General features: G+C 41.1%; 1 protein-coding gene across 1 annotated transcript in view; it reads left to right on the top strand.

The window, feature by feature from the left end:
• The window catches only part of LOC124148215 (metabotropic glutamate receptor 8-like), a 206,839-nt gene extending 202,107 nt beyond the window's left edge, over window positions 1-4,732 (top strand). Inside the window, exon 10 of the mRNA XM_048382946.1 lies at window positions 2,268-4,732. Within this exon, the coding sequence (XP_048238903.1) occupies window positions 2,268-2,440 (173 nt within the window). The 3' untranslated portion in view covers window positions 2,441-4,732. The remainder of the gene's footprint in view (window positions 1-2,267) is intronic.
• Window positions 4,733-23,067: the final 18,335 nt, after the last annotated feature.

Below are 23,067 nucleotides of genomic sequence, written 5' to 3'. Positions count from 1 at the left end.
CGCCCCCTTCCTCGGTGCATTGTGGGTAATCCATACGGGCATATCTTGAAACGAGCTGTCTGACAGTTGAAAGTGAATCCTTAAACGAAATAAGAGTTGCATTTGGAATGACTTTCGTTTCCATGGTGTTTGGGTTTTTGCGTATTAAAAAGAAATGTTATTCTCCGTGTTCAAGGAGAGACCTCACATCATGGTCCTGTGCTCGTGGCCACTCGTAGTCTAGACGTTGTAAAAGTGCCATGCGAAAGTAAGAAACATTCTATCGAACTTATGGTAACCAGACATTATTAGAATGGCATACACCATACAATTTGAGCTCACACACAAACAAATCGATGCTAAAACGAACTGCTCGAACTGTACATTTTGGCTCGAGTTTGGTGTCGAGTTTGTGTTTTGTTTAATGCCAATATTCCAGCAATATGACTACTGTCTGTTAATACTCATGTCCTGTCTAGACACACTAGATATTACAAACAACGCCCCACATCGTTGATGTCGATGACACACGATCAACCAATTGAGCCAAACTACGACCAATGCCGTCGGTGTACGATGACACACGATCAACCAATTGAGCCAGACTACGACCAATGCCGTCGGTGTACGATGACACACGATCAACCAATTGAGCCAGACAATGACCCAAGCCATCGGTGTACGATGATACGCGATCAACCAATTGAGCAAGACTACGACCAACGTACAATGCCGTCGGTGTCAAGGACACACGGTCAACCGATTGAGCCAAACTACGACCGATGCCGTCGGTGTACGATGACACACGATCAACCAATTGAGCCAGACTACGACCAACGTACAACGCCGTCGGTGTCAATCACACACGGTCAACCAGTTGAGCCAGACAATGACCCAAGCCATCGGTGTAAGATGACACACGATCAACCAACTGATCTGGACTACTACCAATGCCGTCGGTGTACGATGACACACGGTCAGCCAATTGAGCCAGACAACGACCAACGTACAACGCCGTCGGTGTCAATGATACACGGTCAACCAGTTGAGCCAGACTACGACCGATGCCGTCGGTGTACGATGACACACGGCCAACCAATTGAGCCAGACTACGACCAACGCCTTAGTTGTCAGTAGGTGGTTGTCAGGGTTCTTGTCAGGGCGGATATCAGCGTGGTTATCAGCTGAGTGGCTGGGGTTTTACATGAAAGTGTATTTTCTCCACTAATCAGGATTGTCAATTTGTCAAGTCAGTCCGAGATTCTCGTGTAACACGTTATACTTTCTAGATTATGAAAAAAATGTCGGGCGTGTATTTATAGACACTTCATGATCTTGACAAAATAGCGATTATGTATCAATAAGGATGCATTTGACTTTCTCGTATAGCAGTTGTTACAAGAAGAATTTCTCACTGCATCATAAAACCTTTTTAACAGATTTTGTGATGTTTTAAATTTGGTTTATGGTAAGAAAAGCCAGGCCGTGACTTGTGGTGAGTCATGAGAATTTATGTACAACATTGCTGGAATGTTACTGGTACAGCCTTCAATCAGCGCCATTGCCCAGCACTTTATGGCCTGTGTCAAAATCCAGTAATGTAGAAACGTTACATAATGTCAACGTCGTTCGTCGGTAACGTCAAACCGACTCGCGTTAACACGTACACGTCGATAAAAAAAAACATCCTCTCAATACATAAATAACATAACTGAATTTGAAACAGCCTTAAACTTCAAATAAAAGATAAAATGGCAGTTCATTTGTGGAATCTCTTTTCCTCAGTCATATTAATACGGTAATAAAGCTGAGAGCCAGCCGCCCATGTTATGCTGGAGATAAAGTTGTAAAATCTGACATCAGTTATGTGTAATTTATTACTTAACATCCACTTTAGTCGATAGGCTTCTCGTCACAGCTTGCTGAAGGACGTGATGGTGGGGGTAGGGGTGGATTGGGTGGGTGTTTATGTGTGTTGGGGGGAGTGATCACTGAAACATTCGAAGGGGCATGAATGTCATATTGCAGGATGCGGGAGTAGTTAGCTTTTATGCGCTTGTGACAATTTTCCAAGAATGTCACTGACATATGCTGACGACAGTCGCAGCACCCAGTATGCCAGGTCCAGGTGATGTGAAAACTGTAACATTGAATGCTACGTTGAAGATTACGCATGACTCCCCTCTTCCACTGTGGCATTGTTTTCTGTGGTATATAAGTTGGTTCAATTGTTGTACTGTCAGACCTATGTGGTTGTATAACTAATGGAAATGTTCGTTTTTCAACAGTTGGCTTTTCAGAGGTTGAGATGACTCAACGGCTGAAGTCTTCCGGATCATTCAGCAGCGCCTTCAGCAGGTCCACAAGTGCAACTCAAACTTACAGCAACGGCAACAGCATCAGCACACAGACGTTGGACAGCATGGAACAGGTTTTTGACGACGAGGATGTTCAACTCTGAAATGAAGTAGATGCAGCGGTAGAAATTGCGTGATGAAGGACACCCAACTGTTGCAAGGTGGATCAACGAAGGAAAGACTGGGTTGCTGATATTACGATTGTCAGGTTTGTATCGGGTGAAAATTCCACCTGGTCAACCAGCACACATGTACCCGCCCAACTTGGCCTGTGTCGTTAATTGCTCAGATTAATGAGTAATCTAAACACTGCTCTGCCCAACTGTTGAAACAACGTCAGTGGGATTTATGCTGCGAATAAGTGAAGTTCGTGGAGAAACAGTTCCATTGAGTTTTTCATTGTGTGAGGTCTACAGAAATAATGCATGTGACGTACCGATGGATAATGTTCAAGGGCAGAATTGGACAGGCTTCTATGGGTTGTTATTGTCGTGTGTAATGTTGTAATAATGTCATACTTGATTCTGGAGAAACGGAGAGGAATGAAGGACAGGCAGTTGTGAATGTCGCGATGAAGGTCACATGTGAAATCCTATGCCGTACATTTACATACAACGAACGCATGTTGCAGGTATAGTGCAACGTTCACAATGACTGTGGTCAATGAGTTGACCCAAGAGTACACGAGAAGAAAGTGCAGCTTGAAACGCTGCCCTCGCAGTATGACTTCAAGCAGTGAGTTGGACCCATTAGGAGTTGAAAAAAATGCTGATTTGAAATATTGCCGTCTTCCAACGGAGACTTTGCCAGGCAAGGAGTTTGTGAAGAATAAAGTGCAGATTTGAAATGATGACGTCACTCTGGAACTTCAAACGAGTTAGGTTGGGCATTGTGTGGTTGAGGAGAAAGTGCAGATCTGAAATAAAACCGTCTCATTGTGACTTCAAACAGTGTGTTGAGCACCGGTATGGGAGACAACTGTGAAAGCCATAGGGACAGCATCTGCAGAAGTGCTGATTGTGTTGAAAACTCGTTCATGGTAATTTTGACGGGTTGGGCAGAATTTCTGCTGAGTCCGTTGCCAGATTTATATGTTCTTTTTCTCTCTAATTCATTCTAACCGATTACTGCTAAACGTGTAGCGTTTGACTATGTCTTGTATGCCGTACTTTTAAGGCATCAATGTGTTTATTAACATGATTCAGAAAAAAAACCGGATCAATGTACATGTTTAACTCGCCCTTGATTTTCTTTCTTAACTTTAAAAGTTTATATGTAAATAATATATATTTATCTTTACCCATCAAGAACAAGTCAGAGAAGCGTTCAACATCTTTGGTAGAAATGACGCTTCCTCATGTTCGGTCGTCATGGTAATAATAATATTATTTGGTAACTGTCATGTTTCCGGTAACAGAAATGACAAACTGAATGATGTACTAGAATATTTCAATAATGATGAATTTTCTTTCTTTTTCTGTAACAAGGACTCATCTTCCATGAGTAACTTGCATCTTTTTAATTAAATGAGTAGATACATGTAGTTGAATAGACGAAACTAGATGGAATTTGAGGTCAGATGTTGCCAACATGTGATCTCATGGTTGTGGTCACATGGGCGTGGTCACTGACATATCTAAACTGTAAATATGTAAATACATAAATATAACCCATATGGATATTGTTCATTCAAATCTGTCTCAAATGTGGCTTTATGTGAGCATGTGGTCGAAAGAATACATTAATCTTAATGACATCATGCGAACCAGTACATTTTTACTGACATATATTAATGCACGAATGTACCAGCGAGCGTAAATAACTGATTTTACGTGCATGATGCGAGTAAATGTTATAATCACTTCTCAATGCCATCATCAATACAGAAGTGTTATCAGTCATGTGTTATCATTACAATGCTCTCGTTCTTAAGGTAAGTGTTCAACGCTGATACTGATGTTATCAACGTTATCAACTCTGAACCGTTGTCATAGACGTTATCGTTATCACAATGATATCCCCCGATGTTAGTGTTATCATCGTTAACCATGACGTCATCACTCACGCGTCTCAGTGACCCCATCTAACATCAGTGTATTTTAAAATATGTTTTTAGCTGTAAACACGAGAACGTAAAATTGACCATTTTGTGCTCCGTTCAAACGTTCAGTGTTGCTAAATTCGTCTTTTTATACATTATCACGTGGTAGTGGTGACGTCATCATACGATGGGAACATTTCGGTATTATGTGCTTGTATAACATGTACTGTGTTTTAGTGACAATTATATTTCATTCTTGTTTTTGCTACCTAAAACCTGTGTATATAACAATGCCAATTTCAATCTCGGAATGATTATGCCATGTAAAAATGCCTAATAAAGTTTCTAAAGGCGATATGATATCTTTGTGTTGGTAATTGTCGGTATGCTTGTACTGTCCCAGAAGATACAACTCCACAGTCTGGTGGCCATTTCAAGTCCAGATCAAGAATCTGACAGTCAGTGACAAGTGTTGTTTGTTTATTTGATGCTTAACGCCGCACTCAGCAATATTCCCGCTATATGACGGCGGTCTGTAAATAATCGAGTCTGCAACAGACAATCCTATGATTGACACCATGAGCATCGATCCACGCAATTGGGATACGATGACATGCATCAACCAAGTCAGCGAGCATGACCACCCAATCCCGTTAGTCGCCACTTACGTAAAGCAGTGTCATCTTTACGACAAGCATGGGTTGCTGAAGACCTATTCTACCCCAGATCTTGACTGGTATTGTGACAAGTGTGAAACTCAGACAGTGATACTGTTGATTAGAGAATATATTTTTGTTACATCTACCCACACATCCACTCGGCCATCCACCATTACGCCGTCAGATGTCCATTTCCTATATCTTTTCGCGAAAAGAGGGTTACCCGGTGTTGATGCAAAAAAAATCCCCGTTTGAAAAGTACCTTTTGAAGTTTTGATACTTCACGAAATCTGCGTTTAGGTTAAGGCTTCATCTGAATACTTTGACACGCAGTTACATATCGCCATTATCTCTATTGTGTGGTTAGTATACTTGAATTGGTGTGATAATGTTAAACAATCTGGTGAGGATATGAGCAAATCTGTCTGGTTTAAAAATGAAATCAAACTTGACGGTAAGTCTATTAATTTTCCACAATGGCATTGGAAGGGTATAGCATATATAAATGACTTCATTCATGACATAGGTAAATTATATGATTTGATGAATTTGACTTTTTAACCTTAAACTAGCGATAGGTATTTACAAAATAACCATATAAAATATAGTGCTAAAGTTTGCCAAAGGCCTATTCTGCGATATAATGTATCAAAAATAAAAAAGGGAAGCAACGTATTTTATGAAGCCCTATTTAACATAAGTGTTACAGCAAATGGGAAGATTTTCTTTAAAAAAACAGTATACAGATACAGAGTGGACAAACTTTAACCTTTTCTGGCAAAAAGGCATACAAAAACAAAGTTCTGAATTAAGATGGTTCCAGTTTAAAGTTATGTATAATATTTTGAGCACTAACTGTTATTTAATTAAAATATGATATGTTGAATCACCAGTTTGTTCATTATGTAATGAACCATCTGAAACAATTACTGATGTACATGTATTATGTAATTGTCACTATGCTGCTGATATATGGATGAAACTTTCAGATTGGCTTGGAAACTATACAATAAGCGGAGCTAATTTTAGAAATGAACACATACTGTTTGGATTTAAAGAGAAGAATAACAATTCACTCAATGCAGTAATTATGGTAACAAAATCTATACCCTACTCATTTTATAAAATAAGTGTAAAAGCAATTTTTTAAGTAATCCAAAAAGAAATACTTCGATATTATGAAATTACAAAATGTATTGCATATTCAAATTGTAATTATGCAAGTTCCATGCAATTCCCTTTTTTTGTCTTATGTTCCCGTGTATTTTCGGGTTAACAATTGACATGCCATTGCATGTGTTTGTGACGGTGACACCGGTGGAGCAGGATACGCTTACCTTTTCACGAACACCTGGGATCATCACTTTTTTATAGTGTTTCATAAACACATGCTCATGATATGGTCGGAATCGTACAATCGACTGATTTTAGCGGAGATTTCTATTGAATATGGAAAGGGTTTTGTCTCTTTTATTTGCTGAAGAAGACCCGGTGAAACATGATCACCTGTTAAGACATTGCCGATCTTGAAGTCTGAAAAGGTTTACAGCACTTTTCTTACCATTCTAAGGCATTTCTGACCCAAGTTTCCCCGCCCACGTTTCCCTACCAAAGTTTCCCCGCCCACGTTTCCCCACCCAAGTTTCCCTACCCAAGTTTCCCCACCCAAGTTTCCCCGCCCAAGGTTCCCCACCCAAGTTTCCCTACCCAAGTTTCCCCACCCAAGTTTCCCCGCCCAAGGTTCCCCACCCAAGTTTCCCTACCCAAGTTTCCCCACCCAAGTTTCCCCGCCAAAGTTTCCCCACCCAAGTTTCCCTACCCAAGTTTCCCCACCCAAATTTCCCCGCCCAAGTTTCCCCACCCAATTTTCCCCGCCCAAGTTTCCCCGCACTGATCCACCTACAAGAGACAGGACATTTCTCTTTACCTCATGCTTGGCCTGACAAACATAATACACAATTAGATTGCCAAACAAACTCACAGAATTGAAAATTGAAAGCCTATCTGTTCATCGTCGTCTTACCGCACAAGTACATGTCCACTGGCCGATACACTTGTTCAATGGATTCAACAGACAACATTTATTCAGGAATGTTTTCTGTGGTGTGCCACAAACCTCATCCCATTGAATTCTTATGTTTTAATACGTTCTTCAGCTTTACCAACAGAGGCTTCAGTTGTATGGGCTATATTGCTTAATTTGTGTGCATCAATATTACCTCAACCGGTGTCCTTAAATGCGAGAAATCAGACCTTCTTCAACTTATGTATGAGTTATGAAATAGTAATATGAATGTTACCGTGGAGTGTATCAGTAACCGTATGAAGTTGTGTTTACCTGTCTGTTGTGCTTTTAGTGTAAATATATATTCTATGTCATGATGTATGCCAGCGTGTGTACTAATGAAGGGGTTAACGAACGGTGACATGTTGCGTTCAGAAGGCCGGGGTGTTACGGTGTCGTGAGGAATTTGTGGGCAGGAGAGAACACAACTTGTAATTGATAACGGATATGTGACGCTCAGCGTTACATGGTTGACTTTTTTCGTCCTATCATTTCTACAACAGATGCCACGTGGTGTCCTTTATCAGCAAGACAATGCCAGACGCCATACCAACCGAATCGTACGGAACTTTCTTGGAGCCAACAACTTCAACGTGTTACCGTGGCCTGCACGCACCCCAGACAGGTCCCCTAGAGAACACCTCTGGGATGTCATGGATCATCGTGTTCGACATCGACCACATCCTCCAGCCAACCGACAAGAACCGTACCGATCCCGACTCTCCAAGAAGAATGGCCACGTATCCCACATGACTGTTTCTATGTCCAGAGAGCTTTTGCGTGTCTTGTAGCAGGGTGGTGGTCATACAGGCTATTAATGTGACGTGTCATTGAATTCGAGAGTCCATTACGTTGAAAGCTTGTTTTTTTCTACTCCACCTCAGTTCGGGCAACTGTCATGCCAATACTTCATTGAGATTTTCATCTTTTCAATATATTTTACTTCCTGCATCTAGCTTTTGTGGTTTTTACACTAGAGTGATTTAGAACTATTGTGAACTTTCTTTTAGCCGTAAGTTTATATGAACTAATGTCCAAAAGAAACGATACCACACATTTTTCTAAATATTTTATTATGAAGAGGTAATTTTCGGTAGTTACAAGGTACTTTTGCGTATCCTACGTTCCAAACCAAACGTATTCGGTCGATAAAACCGGGAACATTTGATCATTTGAGAAAAAAGCGTGCAATTTGCCCAAATGACGTTCCGTCCCGTAACACGAAATGCACGTGCATATCTTCTGTATAAAATTGCTGACCCGACACGTTGGGATCACAGCAACAAAAAGCACACAAAAGAAATGCCACGTTTGACAGCGATTGAGAGAGAGAGAGAGACGTAGGAATGCTCCAACTGGGAGCTACGCACCGCGACGTCGCCAGAAGGTTAGGATGCGCGCGCATAACCGTCAGCAGGTTAATGCAGCGGTTGCGTCAAACAGGTCGGACAGCAGCCAGACCACGCCTATTGAAGACCGCCACATCCGGGTACTTCACCTTCGGCGACGTTAACGGCACGGACGGCACTGGGACACGTGATAAGTCGACAAGCCGTGTACAGGAGACTGCGGGCACATGGTATCCGAGCACGTCGCCCCTACCGCGGAGCGTTCCTGACACCTCAACACCGACTCAACAGACGGATATGGGCCAGGCGACTTCGACGGTGGCAACGGAGGAACTGGGCACGTTTAATGTTTTCTGACGAAAGCAGATTTTTCATCTTCAAGAACGACGGCCGGCAGCGTGTGTACCGAAGAGTAGGTGAACGTTTGGCACCGAACTGCATCCATCAAGTCAGGCAATATGGAGGCGGAGGTTTAATGGTTTGGGGTGGAATCTGCGGTGACATCAAAACGAGACTCGTCGTTATTCGAGGAAACCTGAATACGCAGCGTTATCGTGATGACATCTTACAACCAGTTGTGGTGCCTAACAACAGCCTAATGGTATCATTTTCCAGCACGATAATGCGAGGCCTCACACGGCAAGGCTGACCCAGAACTTCCTAGCAAACGCCAACATTCACGTTTTACCATGGCTGGCATGTTCACCGGACATGAACCCAATCGAACACATGTGGGACATTCTCGGCCGCAAAGTCAGGAATCGCCCTGTGTCTCCAGTTAACCTCCAGAAATTGGAACAATGCCTCCTCAATGAATGGCAACGCATCCCCCCCCCCCCCCCCCCCCCAACGTCATCAGACGTCTGACGTCATCAGCCCGTAGACGTGTACTAGCGTGTATTGACGTTTACGGTTGACATACCCGGTACGAACGTGACTTTGAGACGTGTGTTGTGACATTTTCCACACTAGACTCATCAACTGTGTTCAAAACTAATTTTCATTTTGGACCCCCCGCTTCTTTACATGTCTGTCCTCATGATTGTAACGGATTGATTGCAATGAATTTTTGTACACATACTGTGAAAACATTACTCACAAGTCATATACCAATTTGAAATGTCTGTATCGTTTAGTTTTTTCAAACACGTAGTATCGTTTCTTATGGACAGTAGTTTATAACACGTCAACGCCAAAGAATAAGAAAATGTATTAGACTCAATTATATGCTGAAAAAGGTACCACTGGGCGTAAAGTGCAAAACAACGGTGAAAAATATATGAAAGGATCACTGAAAATCAGACATGCGCCACTTAAGGATTTCTTTCCACATCAAGCTGGCACAGTGTGATTCAGTTATCAATTAAATTCTGTTAAATGTGGCGTTAAACCCCCACTATATTCACTTATCACAATGTATTATAACAGATTTAAGTTTAAGTTATCCAAGATTCGACAATTAACGAGAATCTAATGCGCAAAGCGGTCATTCGGACATTCACGTGTGTGCTCCATAAACAGTGTAATCTGTCTCTTTAAGGTGAAACACTACATTCACTTTCCCATCAGTTTCAATAAGCAGCATTATCTTCTCTTTAAAGCGAGGGGAGATATTATCAATAATTCCCCTCACAAATACATATGTCGAACACCAGCCAATCTAAACTGTTTTGTTGTGTTAACACAACAGGAAACGCGATGTCCGCTGTAGAATTGGCCAAACAAAATAAAATAAAAATTATGTCAAATATTTCCTTCCTTTCTAACCCACTCATAATTTCTACTTTCAGAGGAAACAGAAAAAGACATCTGCCACATCAGGAAACGGTCGGTTTAAACACACTCACTGAGAACTAACTACCGAACGCGTCTGCTTACTCTCTGTGTTCTTTTTCAAAAAGTGTATCCTGTGATTAGGATAAATATCGTGTATGTTTGGTTGTTATGTGTTGTCATGGCGATTGCATAATGTTTTGTTGTCACTATCGGGATGTTGCCAATAAATAACACCTCAGAACCTGTCAACATGTCCAACTCGTCGTTATTAAATTGATCCATTTAGTCAGTTTTTTGGACAATCGAGAAAGCTGTAGAAGGTTATTTCGTGTCACGTGTGACACGAAGGAGGTAAAAACGTATCACTATGTATGCAGTAAGAACCGTTGAAAGCATCCCCGTTGAAATCACTGTGGCACTGATTTAGATTGTTAATATCCTGCGTATTACATGGGAATTACCATTATTGGAAGTTAACTCAGCAATGAAACAAGACAGCAATGACTGTGTCACTATTCAAACTGATGAAGACAGGTTATTGTGATCTCTTTGTAGTTTTCATATATCTCCTCAACACCTGTGTTTAGTTTAATGTTAAGAAAGGGTTTTCCTTTCAATTACTTTTAGAGTTTCGAATTGGTTTGTACCAATAAGCGTGCAAAAGCATATTTATGTGCACGCACGCTCAAATGCTAAAAACCTCGCACAGTGGTGTATAGTCCCCAGCAAGAGCAAAACTAATCTGCGGTCTCTTTAAAGTTTTCTTGTATTTCCTTAATTTACGTGTTTGTTTCGTATTGAGTTTCTCATATTTCATATAACTTAGATTTTAGAGTAACAGAAGCACAGTAACACACACAAACACACACATTACATGTATGCAGAAGTAATTAACATATCAATTTTAGTTTTTGTACATGCGCCATCGTGTCACTGGATTTTTCGTTCCATCACACGATTGTCAACAGACAAACACTTACTTTTTTTATGCAAATTGCGTGAGTGGCGGGTGCTTACAGTTGAGAGGGCCATGGTTACCATTTTCACGAACACTTGGTGTCATCACTGGTTTTCAATGATCCATCCATATAATGTTCACCGTTCTTGTGTCTTTTACGCCCAATGGATCTTTTTCGCTGGATAATCGAGACCGGTTATTCTCTGACGTTTTATATTCCCGAAAAGACTCTCTTTTGGCTGCGACAGTTTCTTGACATGTAAGAACGAATTCATACGTCGATCAATTACATTCTTCTTCGATGTTAAAGTGAGGATACCTTTGCGTTTTGTGAATAATAAATGTTTAACATTATACTTGACTTGTTTGGACGCCACCAGTTTGAAGACCGAGACCAGTTACCTTCGCTTGTTGTCTTGAGATCTACATGCATGTGTTCACCTCACATGAAAGAGACACGGTGAAGCTTTTGGTCGCCATTCCCTTTGATTAAGGCTTTGTCAGAGATTACTGTTTGAATGTGAAACTTGTGCATTAATAAGTGAAATATGATGTGAATGCATCTGCGATGAATCTTGCCTCAGGACGCAGCTGTCATATGTGTATTGACACGCAATCACCAAAATGAAACATACCTGTTTTTGAATCAGAATAATGAATTAAATTAATTTTCTCTCTACATCAAACAACGTCAGTGAATAAAAGCAGACATTTTGAAAATGGTCGCGAGGATTATGAACGCTCGGGCATGGTTTTAGATGCAATCACAGGCTAACGATGTGCAGACTTCATGTTTTTATATTATTTTAATCATACGTGACGTCACTCTATTGTTTAAACAATCCATTAGTTTTCACGAATGGACAATTGGGTTAAGTTAACCATGTCTACGTCATCTTGAACCCCCATTTCATATGATGTACACTTTGAATAGACGGAACTATTTACATATTTTTCCACTGAATGGATAACTCTTCATTTTATCGGAAAAATGTCGCTAACAGGTTTCGGAACCCGCATTGTGTCTCTTGTGAACGTGTAATAGTCAAATAGTCTCAAATACCGCGACACGTGACGCAAAAAGTGTGACATTAACAATTATTTTATTTTTTATATATATAATCCTGTAATGTTGCGTTACATTATGTTATTTTACGATGTTCAAAGTAAAGTTGTTAGATTAACCTTTAATGAGAAAAACTAAGAAACAGATTAACATGCATATCCTTATTCAGGGCTCTAAACTCTAAACCTTTTATCCTATTCGATTAATACAATACCTGTTTAGGGCCCCACAAACTTGTAAGAGTATTGTACAATGTATTGTGAAGATCACATTGAGACTATAGGCTCGTTGGACATGCAACTACTGTAGAGAACACATTCCACGTGCATCACACAAAGAGGATTCACAGAGACTCATTCCACGTGCATCACACAAAGAGGATTCACAGAGACACATTCCAGGTGCATCACACAAAGAAGACTCACAGAGACACTTTCCACGTGCATCACACAAAGACGACTCACAGAGACACATTCCACGTGCATCCCACAAAGGCGACACACAGAGACACATCCCACGTGCATCACACAAAGACGACTCTGAGAGAGCACATTCCACGTCATCACACAAAGACGACACACAGAGAGCACATTCCACGTGCATCACACAAAGAAGACTCACAAAGCATACATAGTACAATCGGTTTTTGGTTTATTCTTCAAATAGTTTCCGTGTCACATCTAAAGTATGGATGTGTTATAAGTTTGAGAAAGAAGGGATGTATTTAAATAAGCTGGAGAACACGCACGCACCTGTCGCATAAATTGGATTATTACCAGCTCTTCTACGAGATTTAGCCATTTCTCAACCAAGACACTCTGTCCTGGCCCTGTATTAACTCATAAAATACTCGGTTAACATAATGGGGACAAATTGTAAGGCGTTTTAATTGGGTTCCCCTTATTCACATTTTTTCAGAGTAAGGTGCTTTGAAAAAGACATTTGACTTGTTGCGTCTCATCGTGGCCAGTAGTGTTGGGTTCTGTTCATTTTTAAATATTTTCTTCTTTTCCTCGTTTTGAGAAGAAAAACCAGAAATCCTTTTTTATAAGATTATAACATACAATTACAATTCCTAAATATTACAATTCTACCTACTGATGATATTGTTAGAGACACGTTTCATGAAAATTTTAATTCCACTTCAAAACTGGGAACTGTGCCACAAATCTACCTTAGTGCAACAACTATCGTAAGTCTATGTTAACTTAAGTGAGTTTCAACAATCATAGTTCTGACATCACCTAGAACACCTGGTGAAATCGAGGATTTTCGGCAACCCATTCATATATTATTCACTATTTTGCCTTTCACGACCAATGGAACCTGTTTCTGCGGATAATGCAGACTGGTAATTCTCTAGAGTTTACGGTCTATATTTATGGAAAGGTTCCCTGGCCAATGAGCCTTAATGTCCTATATAGATACATTCATTCCAGCCCCAAAATAGCTCCGGGTGAGATCAGCTTCTTGTGTCTCTTAGTTAATATGGATAGCTGGTCATACACTTAAAACAATCTAAAATTGCAGTTTGTATTTCCGCACAAAATGTGCAATACAGTCGTGCTGCATGTGTTATGGGTATCCCTCTATTACCCTGCTGCAAGGCACTACACAGCTGTGTGTGACTACTGACTCCAACTTTCATGATAGTCGTGATCTACTGAAGTTTGAATAAAAGAAGGTGTAGTTTACAAATTAGGAAGCGTCCATCATACCCTCGCACGCCTAAGGCAGTCCCCGATACAGCGGCTCTTTAAGGAGACGTAAGCGTTCGCATGTAATTGCTCTTTAGTTTCCATGGAAACCTAATAAGAATTATAAAGAGGTAAATAAATCTTTTATTTGAACCATTTTATCAACTAAAATAGTCCAATCATTGTCCAATGAAGTATTTTCAAATTTTTTCAAGGCAAAGACATTTATCTCTATAATGGGAAGATGGTTTTCGAATGAGCTTATATGCGTTTTTAATTCGGCATGATGCCTTTAGAACATGTCTTCCTTTTGAAAGGCAGGGGCTTATTTTAGAATCTTTCACTATGTTGTCTATCAAAGAAGAGAAAGGCCACGCCATCGATTCGGAATCTTGATATTCGGGGAAGGCAATAACAAGGCTTCACCTTTCACGAAGTTTCCCGCTGCATAACCGTTCTGATTGTTTTACTCTAAAGTAGCGTGCATGTAGGATGTAATAGCCATCGTCTCATAAATCCGCCTTGCATTTTGCGTCATTTTACCAGTGGACGAACTTCCATGATTTATCACAACCATATTTCACGCTGTTTAGCTGCGGAGATGTAACTAATTTAAGGCCCGGATGGACTAAGCTGGTTCCCGGTTCTCTCTGCGCGTCGTCAACTTGCTTACATTGTGATAAGAGACGGAGCCCAGCTTATAGCTGAGCTAGCTTCCACATCTAAAGCTATCACAAGCGTTTAGTTTCGTAGCAGGACGAGTCCTACCGTTGTAGGGTCAGCTGTCTAATGTTTGGCGATTGTTTGTCTTTATTGGTGGAGTTAGGTGTGAAGTTATTGTGCCAGTTTAATCAGACGCCAGCACGGAGAGAGGTGTTGATGGCGCAGTATATTTAAAGAAGCATAAATATAGTTTCATGTGTCTCAATAAATCGAACTGGTATTTTGACGTGAGGCGTTCCCTCCGCATGGCGCCATACTGGCTATGAAGGCTTAATAAAGCAAAATTCATTTTTTCCGAAAAAATAACAAGCCAATAACATTTGAAAAATTTAAACGATTCAGTTTTCTTTTCAAATCTGATGAAAACATATGTCGAGGTCGGTAGTTAATATCTACTTAGTCGATTTTAAAAATTCTGAATCAAACTTTTTCAAAATAGAAAATCTGACTGTCCTTCAAGATTTCCTATGCGTATGATTTCAAGGCTTATGTGATATAAGATGTAATCTCTAAATCGCTCTAGTTGTTTCTATTTTGTTCAATTATATGACAGTGTTATGTTTGTTAAATATTTGATAAATGTGAGACTCCGTTATATCAAAGTGTGGCGGAACCTTCAAACACCTGATAGCTATATTCTGGAAACCACCACTATCGGTTGGGAGCAAATGCAACTAATTGATCGAAAAACATTTGAAAACATTTTATTCGAACCTGCCCAAAGCACCCATGACGTTACATCTGCCGTCACGCTTTGACTTGCGCCCCTATGTCGAACCAAGTGTCAGAATTCGCCCAAGGACATCATGCTTGTCAAGTGACGACTAAACAATGAACTACAGCTATATGTTTGCTGTACGATTTACAGCTTCAACTAAACCTAGCCCTACTATTTGAACCAAAGAATTCATATCCTCAAACGTTTTATAAAGTTTTCATCCAAACTGGTAACATAAACAACAAACAAGCATCGATATATGGGAATTTAACAACTTTTATGTGACCCGTGGAGATCCGGGGTAGAATAGCAACCCACTCTTGACGTAAAAGGCGACTATGCTTGTCGAAAGAGGCGTCTAACGGGATCGGGTGGTCAGGCTCGCTGACCTGGTTGATGCATGTCATCGTATCCCAATTGCGTGGATCGATGCTCATGACATCAATCAGTGGATTGTCTGGTCCAGACTCGATTATTTACAGACCGCCGTCATGTAGCTTGAATATTGCTGAGTGCGGCGTAAACTAACAAACAAAACAAAACAATTAAAACTTCTATGTACTGATCCCAGGTCGTCAAAGAGTTCATTCTTTAAAAAAAACTGACAGCCTCCACGAATGTGTATGACCCTATATATGTGCTAACGTGCAAAACATGGTATCGCGAGCTGACACGAGATATACACCCTTCCCTACCAAAGCCCACAACAGCAGTTCATGAGACTATGTTACTTTGTTACGTTAACAAGGGCTATTCAGCAGTCTAATAATATACCAATAACGACGAAAACGTTAACTATGAGTGGACCTGTTATGAAAGCCTCAAAATCAAGCCAATGTAGATTGACAGCTATATTTTAGCGTGTCTCGTGCCCTGGTCGGAATAACTCACAGCCCCAGCACGAGCGTCCTTCACGCTGCCACTGGTGCCACTGCAAGACAGTCGCGACTAGTCGATAAATTGGATTAATCTCAGCCTCACAGTCCTCCCCCCCCCCCCCCCCCCCCCCCCCCCCAGCCCCCTCTCCCAAATCAAGGCATCTCTCAACCTGGGCGTTCCGCATCTGCCCGTTATTAAGTGATAAAATCTGAGCTTGACAGGCGAGGTGAGGCCTGTTTGTAAGTCGTTTTAATTGGCTTCCCCTTATTCACCATTTTTTTCGGGCTAAGACGTTCTGACAAAGCCATTTAATTTGTTTACTTTCTTCATAAACACAAGGCCATGCTAGGCAACTGGCAGGTTTCGTGTAACTCACTCTTGTGAACGACTGGTTTATAATGGGGATTTTTTTATTGTGATGGAGCAATTTAACAAACTTCATCAAAACTGACTTTTTGTTGCTTTATAACTCTTTTCTGTACTTTATAACTCTTTTCAGGTAGCCCTAACCGTGGATAATAGAATATCTTGTTAGATTACCAGACGTAAACGCGTGAGACACAAGAATGGCATTTTTATTCATCCTAATTCCGGTAAATGGATCCGAATCTGTCTGTGTGTCCAACTCGGTCATCAGCCTCGTTCTGAGTTCCGTGACAATCCCCAGTTATAGATGACAGAATTAAGGGGTTACACATAACAGTCCCATCACTCATGAAGAAACTCGGCGCGTTCGTTATAGATATTACACTGATTTGGTCCAAACTGACAACGGCTGAATAGCTGCTCCCAAACATCACCCACTGTCTGCGTCCTCGACTGTTCTCCATATAATCCGGGCCCTCATCGTTCTTCTGCTGTCGTTTATTAACACCAGGCCCAGCCTGCTTGTTTATCCCGACAATGACACTGCTAAGCCGTCAGACAAAACTTACTCAGCTTTTTCCGGTTTTTAACGTATTGTATACATTACTTTGTGGACCAGTCCGGGTTGATTGATCCGAATTCCAGAATAAATCCTGAGCAATGCAAACCTTGACAACTCATTCTTCCGCTGTGCTGCTGTGCAACAATTGATAGGCGTTACTGTTTAGACATGCAATTGTTTTGACATATACGTTAAGGATCGGTGAAGACCTTTGAGCTCTCGCCAACAGTTCCATCAGTCATCTCTAATACTCCTGACTCCAGACAGAATGGCCACGACCCGCCCCCTTCCTCGGTGCATTGTGGGTAATCCATACGGGAATATCTTGAAACGAGCTGTCTGACAGTTGAAAGTGAATCCTTAATCGAAATAAGAGTTGCATTTGGAGTGACTTTCGTTTCCATGGTGTTTGGGTTTTTGCGTATTAAAAAGAAATGTTATTCTCCGTGTTCAAGGAGAGACCTCACATCATGGTCCTGTGCTCGTGGCCACTCGTGGTCTAGACGTTGTAAAAGTGCCATGCGAAAGTAAGAAACATTCTATCGAACTTATGGTAATCAATCATTATTAGAATGGCATACACCATACAATTTGAGCTCACACACAAACAAATCGATGCTAGAACGAACGGAACCAAACTGTACATTTTGCCTCGAGTTTGGTGTCGAGTTTGTGTTTTGTTTAATGCCTGACTCAGCAATATTCCAGTAATATGACTACTGTCTGTTAATACTCATGTCCTGACTAGACACACTAGATATTACAAACAACGCCCCACATCGTTGGTGTCGATGACACACGATCAACCAATTGAGCCAGACTACGACCAATGCCGTCGGTGTACAATGACACACGATCAACCAATTGAGCCAGACAATGACCCAAGCCATTGATGTACGATGACACACGATCAACCAACTGAGCCAGACAACGCCCCACAACGTAGGTGTCGATGACACATGATCAACCAATTGAGCCAGACTAAGACCAACGCCCCACACTGTCAGTGTACGATGACACGTCCAACCAGTTGAGCCAGACTACGAACAATGCCGTCGGTGTACGATGACACGCGATCAACCAATTGAGCCAGACTACGACCAATGCCGTCGGTGTACGATGACACACGATCAACTAATTGAGCCAGACTACTACCAAATGCCGTCGGTGTCAATGATACACGGTCAACCAGTTGAGCCAGACTACGACCGATGCCATCGGTGTACGATGACACACGATCAACTAATTGAGCCAGACAATGACCCAAGCCATCGGTGTACGATGACACACGATCAACCAACTGAGCCAGACTACTACCAATGCCGTCGGTGTCAATGATACACGGTCAACCAGTTGAGCCAGACTACGACCGATGCCATCGGTGTACGATGACACACGATCAACTAATTGAGCCAGACAATGACCCAAGCCATCGGTGTACGATGACACACGATCAACCAACTGAGCCAGACTACTACCAATGCCGTCGGTGTCAATGATACACGGTCAACCAGTTGAGCCAGACTACGACCGATGCCATCGGTGTACGATGACACACGATCAACCAATTGAGCCAGACTACGACCAACGCCTTAGTTGTCAGTAGGTGGTTGTCAGGGTTCTTGTCAGGGCGGTTGTCAAGGTGGCTAAGTGGCTGGGGTTTTACATGAAAGTGTATTTTCTCCACCAATCAGGATTGTCAATTTGTCAAGTCAGTCTGAGATTCTCGTGTAACACGTTATACCTTCTAGATTATGAAAAAAATGTTGGGCGTGTATTTATAGACACTTCATGATCTTGACAAAATAGCGATTATGTATCAATAAGGATGCATTTGACTTTCTCGTATAGCAGTTGTACAAGAAGAATTTCTAACTGCATCATAAAACCTTTTTAACAGATTTTGTGATGTTTTAAATTTGGTTTATGGTAAGAAAAGCCAGGCCGTGACTTGTGGTGAGTCATGAGAATTTATGTACAACATTGCTGGAATGTTACTGGTACAGCCTTCAATCAGCGCCATTGCCCAGCACTTTATGGCCTGTGTCAAAATCCAGTAATGTAGAAAAGTTACATAATGTCAACGTCGTTCGTCGTTAACGTCAAACCGACTCGCGTTAACACGTACACGTCGATATAAAAACCATCCTCTCAATACATAAATAACATAACTGAATTTGAAACAGCCTTAAACTTCAAATAAAAGATAAAATGGCAGTTCATTTGTGGAATCTCTTTTCCTCAGTCATATTAATACGGTAATAAAGCTGAGAGCCAGTCGCCCATGTTATGCTGGAGATAAAGTTGTAAAATCTGACATCAGTTATGTGTAATTTATTACTTAACATCCACTTTAGTCAATAGACTTCGCGTCACAGCTTGCCGAAGGACGTGGTGGTGGGGGTAGGGGTGGATTGGGTGGGTGTTTATGTGTGTTGGGGGGAGTGATCACTGAAACATTCGAAGCGGCATGAATGTCATCTGGCAGGATGCGTGAGTGAGTTAGCTTTTACGCGCTTGTGACAATGTCATGACGATACACCAGAAATAGCCTTCACACATTGTGCATCGGGGTTTTGCATGCGAATTGGTCCTTCAACACGGTGTCGTTGGCGTGAATTTACAGTATGCACAAATCGTAAACAACTAGTGTCCTTTTCGTACGCCAAATTCCCAGTACAAGCATTAGTCACTCTACCCAGCGCTGCAGGGGAAGGGGGAGAACGTGACAAATTGAAAAAAATGGGGAGGGTGAGACATTAAGGGGGCACAGCCACTGCATTCAAGCATTGATATCTCGTTGCCAACTGGGCAGTTAGATTAGGTACAGGTTGGTGATTAACAACATTTTGAAAACTGGAGGACGGCAAGGAGAATAACATCGATTGACTGATATTGATATAAACTCCCATTCGTTATCAAATGTCAGACCACTCGTCCGTCATGTAATGTGAAGTCACTTTAAGCAAGAATGGAAAGTAAAGAAAAAAGACGTTCAATTCTTTTGAAAACATTAAATCAACTCTTAAAGTAATATTATCTTTAAGACATGTTTGCATGATGAGCTATGACCATGTGCAAAGAGAAAATTACAAAATCTTTGAATTTTTAATAAAAAGTGTTGAAAACAAGACGAAAGAAAATACAGCATAATTAATTTGGTGTGAACATAATATCGCAGAATATAATTAGCCTTCACCAAATAGATTCATTAGCTCCTGTTGATTTTAGAGGAATCCATGGAGGTCTAAAGGTTTGCAAAGCTTTTGCTACGTTTTGCTAAACATGCATAACGATCTTTAGATCAGCATCACATAACTGGTAAACACTTTAGACCTCCATGGAAGCATTTTCAGGAGCTGGGCCTGGTCCAGGTGTCACAGAACCCCCTTCATCTGTACTGCTCCCCCTCATCGCTACTACGGCTTTTGTAAGTCCCGTACACTGACATATGCTGACGACAGTCGCAGCATCCAGTATGCCAGGTTCAGGTGCTGTGAAAACTGTAAAATTGAATGCTACGTTGAAGATTACGCATGACTCCCCTCTTCCACTGTGGCATTGTCTTCTGTGGTATATAAGTTGGTTCAATTGTTGTACTGTCAGACCTATGTGGTTGTATAACTAATGGAAATGTTCGTTTTTCAACAGTTGGCTTTTCAGAGGTTGAGATGACTCAACGGCTGAAGTCTTCCGGATCATTCAGCAGCGCCTTCAGCAGGTCCACAAGTGCAACTCAAACTTACAGCAACGGCAACAGCATCAGCACACAGACGTTGGACAGCATGGAACAGGTTTTCGACGACGAGGATGTTCAACTCTGAAATGAAGTAGATGCAGTGGTAGAAATTCCGTGATGAAGGACACCCAACTGTTGCAAGGTGGATCAACGAAGAAAAGACTGGGTTGCTGATATTACGATTGTCAGGTTTGTATCGGGTGAAAATTCCACCTGGTCAACCAGCACACGTGTACCCGCCCAACTTGGCCTGTGTCGTTGCTTGCTCAGATTAATGAGTAATCTAAACACTGCTCTGCCCAACTGTTGAAACAACGTCAGTGGGATTTATGCTGCGAATAAGTGAAGTTCGTGGAGAAACAGTTCCATTGAGTTTTTCATTGTGTGAGGTCTACAGAAATAAGGCATCTGACGTACCGATGGATAATGTTCAAGGGCAGATTTGGACAGGCTTCTATGGGTTGTTATTGTCGTGTGTAATGGTGTAATAATGTCATACTTGATTCTGGAGAAACGGAGAGGAATGAAGGACAGGCAGTTGTGAATGTCACGATGAAGGTCACATGTGAAATCCTATGCCGTACATTTACATACAACGAACGCATGTTGCAGGTATAGTGCAACGTTCACAGTGACTTTGGTCAATGAGTTGACCCAAGAGTACACGAGAAGAAAGTGCAGCTTGAAACGCTGCCCTCGCAGTATGACTTCAAGCAGTGAGTTGGACCCATTAGGAGTTGAAAAAAATTCTGATTTGAAATATTGCCGTCTTCCAACGGAGACTTTGCCAGGCAAGGAGTTTGTGAAGAATAAAGTGCAGATTTGAAATGATGACGTCACTCTGGAACTTCAAACGAGTTAGGTTGGGCATTGTGTGGTTGAGGAGAAAGTGCAGATCTGAAATAAAACCGTCTCATTGTGACTTCAAACAGTGTGTTGAGCACCGGTATGGGAGACAACTGTGAAAGCCATAGGGACAGCATCTGCAGATGTGCTGATTGTGTTGAAAACTCGTTCATGGTAATTTTGACGGGTTGGGAAGAATTTCTGCTGAGTCCGTTGCCAGATTAATATGTTCTTTTTCTCTCTAATTCATTCTAACCGATTACTGCTAAACGTGTAGCGTTTGACCATGTCTTGTATGCCGTACTTTTAAGGCATCAATGTGTTTATTTACATGATTCAGAAAAAAAACCGGATCAATGTACATGTTTAACTCGCCCTTGATTTTCTTTCTTAACTTTAAAAGTTTATATGTAAATAATATATATTTATCTTTACCCTTCAAGAACAAGTCAGAGAAGCGTTCAACATCTTTGGTGGAAATGACGCTTCCTCATGTTCGGTCGTCATGGTAATAATAATATTATTTGGTAACTGTCATGTTTCCGGTAACAGAAATGACAAACTGAATGATGTACTAGAATATTTCAATAATGATGAATTTTCTTTCTTTTTCTGTAACAAGGACTCATCTTCCATGAGTAACTTGCATCTGTTTAATTAAATGAGTAGATACATGTAGTTGAATAGACGAAACTAGATGGAATTTGAGGTCAGATGTTGCCAACATGTGATCTCATGGTTGTGGTCACATGGGCGTGGTCACTGACATATCTAAATTGTAAATATGTAAATACATAAATATAACCCATATGGATATTGTTCATTCAAATCTGTCTCAAATGTGGCTCTATGTGAGCGTGTGGTCGAAAGAATACATTAATCTTAATGACATCATGCGAACCAGTACATTTTTACTGACATATATTAATGCACGAATGTACCAGCGAGCGTAAATAACTGATTTTTCGTGCATGATGCGAGTAAATGTTATAATCACTTGTCAATGCCATCATCAATACAGAAGTGTTATCAGTCATGTGTTATCATTACAATGCTCTCGTTCTTAAGGTAAGTGTTCAACGCTGATACTGATGTTATCAACGTTATCAACTCTGAACCATTGTCATAGACGTTATCGTTATCACAATGATATCCCCCGATGTTAGTGTTATCATCGTTAACCATGACGTCATCACTCACGCGTCTCAGTGACCCCATCTAACATCAGTGTATTTTAAAATATGTTTTTAGCTGTAAACACGAGAACGTAAAATTGACCATTTTGTG

This window comes from Haliotis rufescens, unplaced genomic scaffold, assembly GCF_023055435.1.
Source record: "Haliotis rufescens isolate VD_foot unplaced genomic scaffold, xgHalRufe1.0.p SCAF_42, whole genome shotgun sequence".
Taxonomy (NCBI): domain Eukaryota; kingdom Metazoa; phylum Mollusca; class Gastropoda; order Lepetellida; family Haliotidae; genus Haliotis; species Haliotis rufescens.
Note: the sequence above shows the minus strand (reverse complement) of the source record. Positions and strands in the feature narration are given on the sequence as shown.